Source organism: Exophiala bonariae (genome assembly GCF_035927105.1).
Source record: "Exophiala bonariae strain CCFEE 5792 chromosome Unknown scaffold_18, whole genome shotgun sequence".
NCBI lineage: Eukaryota > Fungi > Ascomycota > Eurotiomycetes > Chaetothyriales > Herpotrichiellaceae > Exophiala > Exophiala bonariae.
In genome coordinates this window covers 16,731-31,746 of record NW_027042493.1, presented here as the reverse complement: position 1 = coordinate 31,746, position 15,016 = coordinate 16,731, and the positions used below count along the sequence as shown (strand labels likewise).

The following is a 15,016-nucleotide window of genomic DNA, read 5'->3' as shown; positions in this document are numbered from 1 at the left end:
TGCTTGAACTCTTCTTGTCAATTTACCATTCCAAGATCTAGGGTTGCTTGTGACCTCAGTACTTCTCCAACAATGAGATGGTCGTCCCGAGGGCTCTGTCATCTTCCGTAGTGCTCTTTGAGTGGGGAAATAAAATCAGCCTGCTCCACGTCTCGGATATTCCATGGCACTGGTGGTGGGATCTGGTTTTGGCGAGTTTCGGAACCTCCGGGCACCGCACCTTCTCATCCACTGAGCACCCGATAACAGCATCATCTCAACTCTTGACCTGCCGATCTCGATTGCAGATTCGCACGCAGGTCATTCCATCTTGAGGTTGATAGGTTAGCGGTATCTGCAGAAGGTGCATCAAGACAGGGGTCTTTGGTCTATTCATCTCTTGTTTGCCGCACGGAGTTTCCGGTCACCCTGCCTTGCCCCTTCCACCACGGCTTCTTTGCCGGTCTCAAGGGTTTGACCTCTATCTCACTAATACTGTATGGGTGGTCAATCGACGAAAAGTCTACCGGCATGGGCGGCGTAAAGTCGCATGGAATATGGCTCACGAATGACCACCGAAAGACGGAATGTGGTGTGGAACTTCCACCTTAGGAATATTTTGCTGTGTCTACGCATGGCGTACAAACCACAGAACCGCCATTGGAATATTCGGCTACATCGAAGTGATGGTCGTGATCTCCTTTCGTTGTCTCCTACTATCTCTGGCTGGTTTACTATGTTATTAGCATCGTCATCCGCCTTCTATTTTTTGGCTCTTGAGTCTTGCGGAGATGATACCACATCATATGTCCTAATCACGAGATTTGAACAAGTCCGGCAGGTCCCAAGATGCATTTTGAATACCGTACCGAAGGGGAGCAGTACCTCTCCCCTTTAGTCCCTGGGACTCCTTCTTCGAACTACTGGTATGGTATGTGGTATTTATCGCTGTCCAAGCAAGGATGATGAACCCCTATCATCCATGAGCAGCTTTTACGCCACGGAAAAAATGCTCACGTACTCTCTACAGGACGAATCCTGGGCACCGCATCCGAAGACACGCCTAAAGATGTCCAGCTCTATGCTGAATTCATGCGCATTACTCCTGGCGTCTTCGGAGCTGGTCCCCCGAACGACCACGAAGAGACTGGCATCGTCGTCAAGGGTGAGTCCATCGAAAGGCCTTGTCGATCTTGCAAGCTTCGACATGTAATGAATGCTGATGCGGTGTAATGCCCAGGTGAGCTAGATCTAGAAGACGAGACGGGCCAAAGGGCAACGTTGCACGAAGGAGAGACGTTCTTCATCAAAAAAGGGGCTATCATCAAGTACTCTGTCAAGCGATTTGCGTTAGTGTTCAAGGCCAGCGCGTATCCTGCGGACCCTCCCAAGCCAACTACTCAGGAGGGTGATAAGTTTAGACGATTTTAAGACCTCGGAAACTCTTCCACGTGATCTAGGGCAGGTCAGCCTTTTTATGGCAACTTTAGTGTGTCTCGAAGCGTATGCGTAGATAGATGTGTATAGACTTCACTTGATGCAACGAGATGTGCTAAGCCCTTGATCAAAGCCCAATCAATCATCGAATTTTGTCAGAATCGGGCAAGTAGGTGGAGTACGGCTACTCAATCTGCGGATCTAGTGTAGCAGCCTGCCTCAGAACTCAACAACGAGTTTATTTCACGGCGAGTGGGTGTAGAACGAAAAAGCACAGTTGCGTACGTAAACAGTAGTAGTCATTGCCACTGTGCTTCTATCATAGTTGTTCACACTTGATATCCCATAGATATAGCAAAAAAACCTACTCCTGTTCACTATTGATGCTTCTAATATATGATGCTTTCGTATCCGAGATCCGGGTTGTCCATGTACCAAGCTTTGTCCTTGCCTTCCGCATCCATTGTACAATGGCCATTGCCCAGATAGGCGAACCTATTCTCTGAGATACGCGTCCATTTGAAGTCCTCCCAACGAGGCTCAAGCAGCATCTGAAACCAATGCAGACGGCTTCCTGGGTGAGAAAGCGCGGGGCCTTCGTCCTTGCCACCCTTGAGCCATGATCGACATCGGCCACCCCAAACTGTCTTCATAATTAGCGTGTCAGAATGCTGGATGAAGTCCTTAACGGCTTCCTCGTAGGGTTCGACCGACTTGTAGTTCTGGGTCTGGAACTTGTACAGCAGGCGGACAAGATACTTAGTCAGATGTTCGATACTAGGCAGCGCAGAACCATGAGTGAGTGGAGAATTAGGGCCCATGACCACTAGAATGTGGTTAGTATAACACATAAACTCGAGCAGGGAATAGGATAAGAGACTTACGGAAATAGTTGGGAAAGTTGTGGACGCCAAATGACAGGTATGCGGTGGCGCGGGACTTCCACTGCTCTGTTAGGTCGGCATTGTTGCGGCCAATGATGGGAAACCGTGGGCGCCATGAGGTCTCGAAGCCCGTGGCGCAGATGATAGCGTCGAGCTCGTAGAAGGTACCAGACTTCGTTCGGATGCCTGTCTCAGTCACTTCCGCGAGACTATCGAGCTCGACAGTCACGTTCTCCTTGGTAAGGGCCTCCAAGTAGCCAGTACCGGGAGTTGGTCGCCTACAGCCGAATCCAAATGTCGTGGGGATAAGCTTGTCGGCTAGCTCCTTGTGCTTAGGACCCAGTCGCGTTCTCATGACATCTGTGATGTAATTAACGGCCATTAACTGCTCAGCTGAATCTTCGAATGCAAAAGCAAAGCCTCCATTCATTTCGGCCTCAATCTCCTTGCGGTAGGCTAGGAATTTTTCGGCATTGTTGCGAAACTCGTCTCTCTGCTCTTGGCTGTACTCAAAATTGGCGCCGTTCGGACCGGCGAACTTTTGGGCGTACGATGTTGAAATCCAGGTCGGATTGCGGATGAACGTAGTTAGATGACTAGCTTCCGGTTGTAATGCTGTCACCAGTTGAATGCCTGAAGAACCGTTGCCAATGACGGCAACACGCTTTTGCTTCAGATCAACCTCCTGTCTCCACTGAGCCGAATGTAGGAGTTCGCCTTTGAAGGATTTTAGTCCACTAATATCCGGCCATCGCCAATGATTCAAGAAACCGGCAGCGTTGACTAAGTAGTGGCCCCAATCTTCAAACTCTTCGCTTGTGGCGGTGTTCAGAACTTTGATCTTCCAGATCCCTTCCTCTTCGACCCATTGAGCATGTGTAACTTTGTGGTTAACTTGAATGTATTTCTCGAGGTCGAATCTTTTAGCGGTATCTTCCATATACTTGTAGATTTCAGGAGCAGTAGCATAGAACAAACTCCAATCAGGATTGAGCGACCAGAGAAATTGGTAAATATGAGACGGAATGTCGCAAGCGCAGCCAGGATAGGTATTCTCGTACCAAGTGCCGCCCAGTCTGGGGTTCTTTTCGTAGATGACGAGCTCGACATTCTTCAGATGTCGGTTAAATTGGTGAGCTAGATTGAGACCTGTGGCGCCTCCACCTATGCATAGCACCTTCAAGTAGCGAGCTTCGCCTAATGGATGGTCCTCAATCTCATACAAGGCATCCTGAGCTGGAGGGACTTGCTGAACACCAATGCTACCCATGTTTTTGGAAGTTAAGTGACGATGAGTGCTTCGAAGTCGCTGAAAAGCCGTTGTCGAAGCAGTAATTTGCATTCAATGTTATGGAACAGAAGCAGCACCGCTCTAGCGATGGATGTTCCTTGCGGATTTTTGTATCAGTGTGAGTTTCATAAACTCCAAGACCATGGATGCAGTTGTCATTCGCGTGTTACCTATTGCGCCACGCGCCACCACACGACAGATAGGACAACGATCATGGGTGGGCCGAGCTGGTAGTGACCCATCATTGTAACGTGCACTGTGCAAATTCTTCGGAAAGTCCGGTCGAAGGACGATAATCGGCCAACCCGCATCTGAGCTTGTTGACGCGGCGAAAGCAGTCCGCCTTACCAGTCACGAGGTTCAGCCGTGAGATTCTGCAGCTTGTATCAACCCTGAGGGCCTTAATTTTCTCACCGCCGTACCATAGCGCCGTGCCGGGTAGGATCTACTGAAGAATACCAGGACAGCATCCGGATTCAGAGGCACTGAACCCCTGCCCGCAGCAGTCAAGGTCATTTTACGAACCACTAAGTTGCTAGTAACATGCAGAGATCTATCAGTGGAGGATTTTGAAATGTTTATTGAGGCTTCAGAGGCCATGCACGCAGAAACAGAGAGACACACCGAAATGTGTGCGACTCTAGTGGTTGGAAAACGTTCGTATATTTCTATCGAACATCTAAGGCAGGGAACACTTCAAGCCGCCCTTTTGTGTTATACACCCTAGTCTCGCAGACGCCTCGGGCCTCAGACTTATGCGGTCGCAGCAACTTGCATCGAGATAGCCACCGCAGGCTTTGGTTGCAAAACTGATGCTATATCCTGTAAAGCCACTGGCTCCTGAGCCAAGAGTTGAGCTTTGTGCTGTTGAACAAATTCCCGGATCGCAGAGACATAGTTTTCGGCGTCAGTAGCGGTGACCTTCAGATTCAGTGGTGTATAACCTCGAACCGCAATGAAGATGTCACGAGTGAGCAAGTGATGCCAGAAGAGGGCTTGCCATGTGGCAGCCTCTGGTCCGGAAAAACGGATGTTGAGCATGCTCCCTTTTCCTGTGATAAACATTGGAGGCAACTTGCGCAAGGACTGTCCGGTGCTGATGTCAATAACCTCAGCCTTGTCTTTAAAGCTGTCAATCTCGATCAGGTTGGTCGAGGCCGAGGGAAGCTGCTCTGGATAGATCTTCTCATCGATCAGAACCTGTTGAATCTTGGCCTTGACGTCCTCTCCTAATCTGTTCAAGCGATCAACCTCCTCTGCATTATAAATATCCAGTCCGATTAAGCCAGCATTCATACTAAGTACGTTGTTATTGTAAGTTCCGGGGTGAAACAGCTGGTTCTTAGTAGGGTCGAAGAGCTCCATAAGATCTTTGCGGCCCCCAAATGCACCAGATGTCATACCACCAGCAATATACTTGCCAAGCGTCACAAAGTCCCCACGGATGCCTATCGCCGCACTATAACCGGAGAAGCAAAGTCTCGATGCCATGACCTCGTCAATTACTAATAGCGCGCCGGTCTCGTCAGTGACTTGGCGGAGGTATTGCATAAATTCTTGGGTAGCTGGTCGACAGCCTCCTGAGCCTTGAATTGGCTCAATTAGGATGGCAGCAAGGCTGTCTTGGGGAAGTGCAGCGATGACGGCCTTGGTTTCCGGGATGTTATTGTAAGCTCCGAACACAAATTCGTGAGGGAGGTTCATGCTGGGTGTCTTTAATAAGCCCTGCATTAAGGCCATAGGGAACACGAGCGTGCTTCCATGATAACCTCCGCTGAAGACCAGAATCTTTCGCCGTTGTGTGATGGCTACAGCTGCTCCCAAGCAGGTTGTGTTAGCCTCCGTCCCCGAATTTGTGAATCGTACGAGTTCGATTCCAGATGGCCTGAAGCGGTCGACAACCTTATGTGCCAATGCCTTCTCCAGACGGGAATTGCCTCCAAAGTTCCAACCACTCTTCATCGCGTCTTGTACGGCCTGTGCGATGCGCTGGTCTGAGTGACCAAAAATTCCTGCGCTAAATTCACCCAGGAGGTCGGCATAGGTATGGCCGTCGATCGAGGTCAGAGTGGCATCCTTGCCAGAGTCCCAGGTGATGGGGAAAGGATCCGCATGCAGCACAGTTCTGGTATTGCCGCCGGGGAGGCTGTTATGTGCAGCCTGATGGGCTTGTAATGACAACGGATTCTGCTTAGTGTAGGCGTCCTGTGCCGCTTTGAGAGCGGCCTGAGCGTAAGTCAGACTAGCCATTTCGCAATCCCGGCTTATGGTAAGGCTTCGAGGCTTTGATATCACACAACTTCTCGCTCTATCATCTCCTACGCAGAGCGACGATGCTGATACATAAGTAGGTTTGCTTATCTGAATCTTGCGTTACCCGTTCCAAGTATTGAATAGATATCCATGTAAGCAACTGCACGTCAACCCTGTGGCTCGGCTTCACGTGTCTTGGCTCGAAATGTTCGGAACTTCCGGTCGTCTAACCCTCGTCCTCGACGTCTGTGCTTGACTCAATCGTGCGCACCCCGCCCGCACATACGGCGATAAATGGCGAGACCCCGTTTTGCTCCTCGCATGGCTGGCAGATGGCACGGCAGTAGCCCCGTTGAGAGCGTTAGAGCTTTCTAAAGTGTGCTACGCTATGTGGGGGACGATACGAGAGCTCACAGATACGCAGCACCAAGACTCGTTATCTCAAGCCGCGACAGGCTTAACACATTGAAGCTTTAGTTCGGTTTGTTTTGCCAGGACTCCGGTGAGATGCGCACTAGACGCAACGCTTTTCGTCCAGCTTGCCATCTTTGCAGAGTTATGGGCCACGCAGGGGTGGCAGGAAGCTACGCAACTGTTTGCTAGGTCGTTCCGAGATGGCGTCCAAGGTGAAAGCAAAACGCACCATGGTTTGCTTTAGGGCAATCTTTGATGATTTGTGTCTTCTTCTGATCCTCGAGGTGATACCTTGCTCCTTAGGGATTATACTACTTCACCCGGGTAGGATGAAGTATTTCGTGCTGTCATCGGTAGGCTCTTCTTACAATCATGACACGTGTCGACTTCACAATGGCGAAGTTCAAGTAGGGGCTCGAGGTTGGAAGAGAGATCCCAGTGAACATATCATTTTGCACGCGGAGATTATTCTATGACGATCGTGTGTGCGGGCAAACCCTAAGCTAGGAAAACCTCGCACTTTGGGCGAACCTAGCTGTTGTAGCTCATACAATTCAGTCGATATGACAGAGAGAACATTGTCGTTGTTTAGCGTGCCGACGCTAGGTTTCCTCAATGATCATAAACCTAGGAGTCGAAATTACTCAGGAATGCTCACGCTTTATCCAGCAAAATAGTACATACTACCCCTTATTTCTTCCGGAACTTGGCTGGGCCAAGGAGGCCTCGGGCCATCTCGCAGGTGACGTCGTTGCCCGCGGCGGCGTGAAGGTTAATCTTGTGCCCCAACCACCTAGCACCCTTCATATTCCGGAGTAACTTTCCTTGTCGTTGCCTTCACTATTTTACCTACCTGGGTAGACATGCGCATCAGCGCGCCCAAGGTCACATAGCATACCCAAGCACTGACCCTCTGCATCTCGATATTAGACCATTACGCCATAGACTGGAAACGTGGCCAACCTTCGATTGTACCATGGATCTTGCGCACATGACGGATTCCATGTCTAGTGAATACGCAAAGCCGTTGACGACATGCGATCTCTGTCGCCGGCGTAAAGTCCGATGCATAAGTAATTCACGTCCAGCATTCGATCAAGTTCCTACTCACACGATACTAGAAAAAAATCTCCGTGATGATGCCTGCTCAAACTGTAATGTGAGGATGCCCTTGATATCCGGTTGAGACCACCAGATCTGAACTTGATGTCTAGCTGCGAGGAGAGCAATGCCATTTCTCGTCCACGAAGCAGCGCAAAGCACGTCAATCAGCCGCTACACCTCGTGCGCGCACTGCCCCCCAACCCGACATCCTCGCGACGACGACTGCAATGGATGGGGGATCCATCCAACACGGAACTCCACCCTCTGATGCACCAAGGTTCCAGATGAGTGAAATGTCGCCCACTGACACTCATTCTACGACACTCAGATCCGCCGATGCCGAGGGTAATATTACTTTTCAGGTCAGATTTCTCCCACTATCCATCTGTCCATTGGGGTAACATTTTGCAGCGCAGCACAAAGTATAGTAAGGCTTCATAGTGGATAGCGTCCCGGCCGTCTTGTTAGCTGACGTGCTCTAGTCACAAGCTGTAGTCTTGCATTCTTTTCGGAGCATAACCTGGTTGATCTAGCAAAACGTCTTGGTCACGATCGCGTGCGGACCCTTTTGGATGAGTTTGGGGATGAATCAAGGATTAGGCAGGCCAGTTCCGTCAATGCCGCTGTTCAGCCAGAAAACTTCGACGTTCAAGTAGTTTTACAGATGTCCACGCCCGAACTACGAGCAGCTTATATACAAAGTGAGTGGCTCAGATCGATTTCAACCCCTTTAACTTATGGTTGCAGCATTTTTCACCGAGATACACCCTGTGTTACCATTCCTCGATAGACATGCGTTCGAGCATGAAGCTCTAGGCACAAATCTCGAGGTTAAGCTCTGCTCCGACCAGGTATGGGCAATGCTCTATTGTACAATCCTCAGCTTGGGAATGATCTCTCGTGACGGAGGTTCCTTTAAGCCCATGGAAGGACAAGCCTGGAAGATATTCATACTCGTGCTCAAGTCCTTTGCCAGTCTTCTATTTGCAAAGAAGTCGCTACTCGTTGCACAAACACTGACCGCAATGGCCATCTTCGGCATGAATCAATCCAGCTGGCCGGTGGAGGAGCTTTTGATCACCGAAGCCGCTCGAATGGCCATTGCCCTTCGTTTGAATAAACAACCGCCCAATCTCGCTGATTCGGCGGAGAAAAGGAGAGCATTCTGGGTTATTTACTGCATTGAGAAGGAGTATAGCTTCCACTCGTCGCAGTCCTCGGTGAGTCTTGGACGTAATCAATGGCTATGCCGTTCTGCTCTGACGTTTCTTGCTAGCTGTTCAATGATGGCGACATCAGCTGTTCCGTGCCCGATGCTATCACTTCGCCAGACGGCGATACGGACTGGCTAGACGTACAAGTGAAGTTCGCCAGAGTCCTTTCTCATGCATACGCGAAGCTGTTCTCTGTGAGCTCAAGGAGTCAGATGCCTACTTACTATGAAAATGAAATACGACATACTCGTAAGGAACTGGAAAGGTGGAAAGACTCCTTCCCAGACCACCTTCGACCTGATGTCCCGGTGCGGGCACGCCATGTCGCAAAGACCCACATGCTATACGCAATCTTGCAGACTCACTTTCTATATTACAACCTCCAGATCGCGATGTGCAGGCTCCTGATCCATGTCGAAGGCGATCGACGCTGTAAAGCCGTAGCAGAGAGTAAGCTACTATTGATGAAATCTGCCAGAATGATCATGGAAGTATTGTCCTACATACCCTTGGAGCCATCTACACCAATGAAGTTTGTTTTCCCCAATCGCTGCTTTACTATCACTAATTAAGCACAGTATTTTTGGCTTGACGCCAATCGTAGCCACGTTTATCCTCTTTGATCTTGTGGTCTACAATCCAGACCACTCAGAAACGCCCAAGAATATGCTGTATCTGGACGTCGCCGCTGGCTATCTGCAACGGCTTCAGCTTGCCCTTGGCTATACACAAAAGGGCCACATGCTAGCGGAGCTGACCAGCATTGCCCGTGATTACGTCACATCGAGGGAGCAATTGGCTCTGGGAGCCAGCGCAGGCAGTGACGGACAAGCCGAAGGTGTCTTCGTAGCCATACAGGCGCCCAACTTTGGTGATTATGAGGATAACAACGGCGGTGCGGACGACCGTGATTTTACTGTTCCCGACCTAGTCAGTCGCCATCTAGTGTCACATTGCAAGCTGTGCTAACAACGTTATAGAGCATGGATGAAATGTCCATGGATTTCCTACATTATCCAACCGTTGACTCCTTAGTCGGACTGGAAGGTACCACCGGTGAAGATCTGGGTATTAGGTTTTTTGGTCAACCAGTATTCTTCGATCCTTCGAATGGTCCCAGTGACTGGAACTCCTGAGATTTTGCCTTGCGGCCACCGGATAGTACCGATACGATAATCCTAGGAACTTGCTTGGCGGCTTTGAAATCTGTCAGCAGCATTTTGCGCTGCTGCTATCTGGTAGCGTCACCTCGTTGGTTTTGAAAGAGCCTGGTGGTTGGGTGACAGGCTGGCCGAAGACTCGCGGTACTTTGTTGACGAGGCTGACCAGGTATTAGGGCTCACAGCGAACAGCGAATAGCATCCATTATCACCTGTGTATCACGAGCAACAGCCCGCACATTCTCTTTAGCGTCGTCACATTCAAACTCTACAAGGAGGAAGTTGATCGTGAACGCCTGCTGCAAATGCATCTGTACTGCAGTTTGTCCAATATCTTGCCATCACCCAGCGTTCTCGCACTTCTGAAGTCGCTGCACCTGCAATGAAATCGAGATTCAAATGCCAAGAGCAGAAGTGGAGGCAAGAAGGTGCGAGGCGTGGCTGGAACAGCAGAGGCACTCGAGGCTTATATCAAGGGATTTTGAAGATGACGAAGCCTAGGTCCGCATTTTGTCTTCAAAAAGAGCTTCTAACGCTGACGTTCCAGAGGTTTGGGGGCGGCGACCACGCTGATGGACAGGACTAGGGTTTAGTTCAGGCTTGAAGAGTGGTCCGGGGAGACTGAGACGTAGTCCAGCTGCACCCAGAAATGGTGCTATCAAGTTGATTGCGACTCGAACAAGGTGGGGGGAAGAGACGAAATGATCAGTATGGTAGAGGTCGGGAGGGTGCAAATGTAAAGAAAAATGTACGAGTCAGCGAACACTGGAGAGGGGTTTCTAGGGCTATCTATGATCGAGTTCAATCGATCACGGTCCAAACGGCCACATACCAACGACATCAAGATTGCAAGAGAATTTGACCATGCCACGCTAAGCTCCAGTCGAGATGATCATCGACGAGGACATTCTCGAGTTTGAGATCAAGAAGAACAACTTGTTGATAGTGTATGAACGATGTGCCAGTTGTACAAACAAAATTCAGCTGTTTGCACCTTTTGAGCTTATTGTTATCCTAGAAATTTTTGCAACACCAACGAACTTTGAAAGTTTCATGTGAATTGAAGGTGTTCTAGCTATGTGCTGCGTGTACTCGAGGCCAGAGGTAGTTGACAGGTTGGATTATATTTGTGTTGGACCAGACGTCGGCTTTTCCGAAAGAAAAAAAGAGTAAGAAAAAGCCAATCCTCGGCCTTTGACGCACTGTCGCTCTGGGGGGGGAGATAGGTCATCTCCGATCGCTCGGGACCATAGATTTTCAAAAATACCAAAATTGTTTACAAATGAGGCACTCTTATCTGCGAGATGAAATACTGGTCTTGAAGTTACGTGGTCGACTTCGTGTCAAAGGAAGTACTAATAGGTTGAGGATCTCAAAGGTGGTCTGCTCGGCAGACGACGAGACCGCCATCGCACGGAGCATAGCTTCACCACAAGAGGAACAATGCCGTCCTCCTCATCTAAAGTGACGGTCGAGGAACTCGGACAACATGTCGTCGAGCACGATGCCTGGATACTTCTGAACGGCGTGGTCTGGGATTTCTCTGGCTTTGCGGCAAAACATCCTGGCGGGCAGGAGATCATCGAAAGCCATCTCGGCAAGGATGGCAGTGCCGCATACAATGAAATCCACAGTCCGGCAATGGTACTTCGGTACTTTGGCGAGGAGAGGCGGGTGGGTGAGATTGAGGACACCGACGCCATCACCTTCACGAGTTCACAGGCAGAGACGAACACCACCAAGACGGCTGTTGAGTTGCCGCCACTGGAGTCCATTGTGAATCTATCCCAGTTCGAAGCTGTGGCGGAGCGAGCATTGAGCAAGAAAGCATGGCTATACGTGTCAGGCGCGACGGAAGATGGGCACGCACACAAGGCCAACAAGGAGCTATTCCGCCAATTACTATTCCGCCCGACCTTGCTCAAGGGCGTGGACGATGCCAATACCAGAACCACATTTCTCGGCTACGACCTCTCATGCCCGATCCTGGCCGCGCCGACCTCATCGATCAAACTCACCCATCCAGACGGAGAGATTGCAGTAGCGAAAGGGTGTCAGCGCAGCGGCGTCCCGGCCATCGTCCCTTCGATGAGCTCTTTTTCAGCTTCTGAAGTGGCCGAGGCACTGGAGCCCGATCACCCATTCTTTTTCCAGCTTTATGTCCACAAGGACCGCGCAGAATTGCGGCGCCTTCTGGACGAAGTCTGTGGTCTCGGCGCCCGAGCGATCATGATCACGGCAGACCTCCCTGTGCTCAGCAAGAGAGAAGCCATGAGCCAAGGTGAGCGGGTACTGGCTCCGCCACCCACGAATACCATTATCGACCCGAACCTCAAATGGGAGGATATCAAGTGGATCCAGAACTATACAAAGCTCCCCGTGTTCGTGAAGGGCATCCAGCGAGCTGAAGACGCGAGACGAGCCTATGAGATTGGCTGCGCGGGAATCTACTTGTCAAACCATGGTGGGAGAGCGCTGGATACGACACCGCCCGGGATCCTTGTCCTGTTGGAAATTCAGAAGACGTGTCCTGAAATCTTGCCGCGCATGGAGGTGGTCGTCGATGGTGGCATTCGGCGAGGCTCGGACGTTCTCAAGGCGATTTGTCTTGGTGCTAGCGCTGTTTGTGTGGGTCGGCCGTTCCTCTACGCCCTGGCCTATGGAGAAGATGGTTTGGTTCGGGCCTTTGAGAGTAAGTCTCATACGCGTGTTTTGTCTTGTCTTGCGTGCAAATATATGACTAACCCGAATTCTCGAACAGTCCTGAAAGAGGAGTTGAAAATTGCCATGCAATTGCTAGGCATCACGAATCTTTCGGAGGCTCATCTCGGATACCTCAACACGTCGCAGTTGGATCTGTTGCTGCCATCCACAAAAATACATGGCCCGATTGTGCGGTCCAGAGGCGGGACTTCCAAGTTATAAAGTACACATACCAGTTTTGGCCTGGTGCAGCATCTCTTATTCAGTGATTCTGCATCTCGAGTTCTTTGCTGACAATGGTTGGCATGTGGCACCTGCTCGTATGTTGTGCATACATCCACACAAGCATGCATAGTCGTCCTTGGCATTCATATGTCATTTAGTATAGGTACCTAAGGACCCAGGTAGCTCAAGTCCTACATCTTCATCTGAAAGAAGTTGTGTTTGTTCATGGTCTTCTCGCGGGAGAATATGTCATACGAAAGGCTCTATTCCTCCATCATCTACCCAAGCCTTCGGACTTCTTCCCCTCATTCTCAAAAGTCGTGATCCGCACTTTGCCCCTCACTCAGGTTTGGCCGAGGTATCCCCCCAGCGATTTCAGTCCCAAGCTAAATTGTGGATGGAGCTTGAGCGGTCCGGGCACCGGCCCATAGGTAAGACGATTTCCTCGTTAGGGATCCCGGTGGAAGCTCTGGGCCTGGAAATGGTCTAGCTATGCCTAGAGAACCGCCAGATACGCCCAAAACCTCCAATTACACACCAGCTTTGGGGCGCCACAGATGGGAAGCTGCTTCCCCACAGAACATTGGCAGTGGCAGCAACGTGCCACAAGGACCTGCCCCAGGATCATTGATTGTGGGAGATGTCCATTCTTCTAGATTGAACCTGCGATCTCGTCCTTGTCGAGTACAATAAAGACCTTCGCCTTTGCACATAGGTCCAATTCATCCTGTCTACTTTGACTGCTACTTGACCGTTGACGCTCAGTCGCGTGTGATACATTTCCTCTCCTCTCACAATGTCCCTTTCACCCGCTGTGCGGCTCGCAAGGACCGCAGCTCAACGATCCTCGTCGTTGTTACGCTCCATCCAGTACAATCATCCTCCTAACTGCCCTTGCCACTCCAACCCCAATCACCATCATACTCCGGCTGTCTTTGGCGAAGCGAGAAGGCGATTGGCAACCCCAATCGACCACTCCCGCTCCAAAGATTATGCCTTCGAGATGGCAGCGAGCTCGATCAGATTCGGGCCGGGTTCCACGAAAGAAGTGGGTATGGACATGAAGAATCTGGGTGCAAAGCGGGTCATCGTCGTTACTGATGCGAACGTCGCAAAATTAAATGCTATGAAACAAACAATCGAAGCATTGACGAACGAAGGGGTGGAATTCACCGTATATGATCAATGCCGGGTCGAGCCCAAAGACAGCTCTATCAAGCATGCTATTGCATTCGCAATGCCATATCAGCCCGACGCATTCTTGGCTGTTGGTGGTGGCTCAGTCATCGACACAGCCAAGCTGATGAATCTCTACACATGTTTTCCAGATGCAGACTTCCTCGATTTCGTCAATGCTCCCTTAGGAAAGGGCTTACCCATCACTAAACCCCTAAAGCCTTTGGTTGCAATTCCGACCACCGCGGGAACCGGCTCAGAGACAACGGGAACAGCAATTTTCGATCTGGTAGAGAAGCGAGCGAAGACAGGTATTGCTCACCGAGCTCTAAAGCCCACTTTGGGAATATGTGACCCTCTCAATACTCGAACCATGCCCTCGGCTGTCCATGCTTCGTCAGGTCTCGATGTCTTGTGCCATTCACTAGAGTCTTGGACCGCGATTCCTTACTATGAAAGATCACCAAGACCAGCCAACCCCATTCTTCGACCTGCATATCAAGGCGCAAACCCTATTTCAGATATATTCTCGCTGCAGGCACTCAGACAGACAGTCAAGTATCTACCACGAGCAACCAAGGACCCTGAAGATCATGAGGCACAGAGTGAAATGCTTTTGGCTGCTACACTGGCAGGAGTCGGATTTGGAAATGCTGGTGTCCATCTTTGCCACGGCATGAGTTACCCAATCAGTGGACAGAATCCAGGCTACAAGCACGAGGGATATGTTCTTGATACGCCCATTATTCCCCACGGTGTGAGTGTCGCTGTTACTGCCCCGGCAGTTTTCAGGTTCACGGGACCGAGCAATCCTGAGCGGCATCTGGCGGCCGCGGAAGCATTTGGCAAGGACATTTCCAACGTCAAGAAGGAAAGTGCGGGTGAAGTGCTCAGTGAGGCTCTAGCCGAATTCCTGGTAGGCCTCGGAGATCAGCCCAGAGGACTAAAGCACCTCGGATTCACGAAAGACAGTATAGACGATTTAGTGGAAGGCACTTTACCACAAAAGCGAGTGCTGATGCTGGCACCGAGTTTGAGCGAGGAGCTCGGCGAGGAACGAGAACAGCTACGGGGATTGTTCGAGGAAGCACTTGAGTACTAAATCGAAATATTTGGATATATATAACCAGCAAGGCTCTACTATAGCACTGGCGTGCTTTTTTTTCCAGGTAGGTG

General features: G+C 50.4%; 6 protein-coding genes across 6 annotated transcripts; 4 read left to right on the top strand and 2 right to left on the bottom strand.

Moving 5' to 3' along the window:
• Positions 1-828: 828 nt before the first annotated feature.
• LTR84_003949 (uncharacterized protein) lies at positions 829-1,410 on the top strand (the record flags this gene model as incomplete). Its single annotated transcript, XM_064847529.1, has 3 exons — positions 829-910; positions 1,010-1,144; positions 1,220-1,410. The coding sequence occupies 3 exons, from the start codon at positions 829-831 to the stop codon at positions 1,408-1,410; spliced, it is 408 nt and encodes a 135-aa protein (XP_064704641.1).
• A 395-nt stretch (positions 1,411-1,805) lies between these two features.
• LTR84_003948 (uncharacterized protein) lies at positions 1,806-3,570 on the bottom strand (the record flags this gene model as incomplete). Its single annotated transcript, XM_064847528.1, has 2 exons — positions 1,806-2,242; positions 2,301-3,570. 2 exons carry the CDS (start codon positions 3,568-3,570, stop codon positions 1,806-1,808), a joined length of 1,707 nt encoding a protein of 568 aa, XP_064704640.1.
• Positions 3,571-4,344: 774 nt separating this feature from the next.
• On the bottom strand, positions 4,345-5,841 carry LTR84_003947 (uncharacterized protein; the record flags this gene model as incomplete). The annotated part of the gene is made up of 1 exon (XM_064847527.1): positions 4,345-5,841. One exon carries the CDS (start codon positions 5,839-5,841, stop codon positions 4,345-4,347), a length of 1,497 nt encoding a protein of 498 aa, XP_064704639.1.
• A 1,748-nt stretch (positions 5,842-7,589) lies between these two features.
• On the top strand, positions 7,590-9,712 carry LTR84_003946 (uncharacterized protein; the record flags this gene model as incomplete). Its single annotated transcript, XM_064847526.1, has 7 exons — positions 7,590-7,724; positions 7,774-7,789; positions 7,845-8,063; positions 8,110-8,582; positions 8,639-9,108; positions 9,155-9,506; positions 9,557-9,712. The coding sequence occupies 7 exons, from the start codon at positions 7,590-7,592 to the stop codon at positions 9,710-9,712; spliced, it is 1,821 nt and encodes a 606-aa protein (XP_064704638.1).
• A 1,467-nt stretch (positions 9,713-11,179) lies between these two features.
• LTR84_003945 (uncharacterized protein) lies at positions 11,180-12,661 on the top strand (the record flags this gene model as incomplete). The annotated part of the gene is made up of 2 exons (XM_064847525.1): positions 11,180-12,428; positions 12,498-12,661. The coding sequence occupies 2 exons, from the start codon at positions 11,180-11,182 to the stop codon at positions 12,659-12,661; spliced, it is 1,413 nt and encodes a 470-aa protein (XP_064704637.1).
• Positions 12,662-13,460: 799 nt separating this feature from the next.
• On the top strand, positions 13,461-14,942 carry LTR84_003944 (uncharacterized protein; the record flags this gene model as incomplete). Its single annotated transcript, XM_064847524.1, has 1 exon — positions 13,461-14,942. One exon carries the CDS (start codon positions 13,461-13,463, stop codon positions 14,940-14,942), a length of 1,482 nt encoding a protein of 493 aa, XP_064704636.1.
• Between the last annotated feature and the right edge of the window lie 74 nt (positions 14,943-15,016).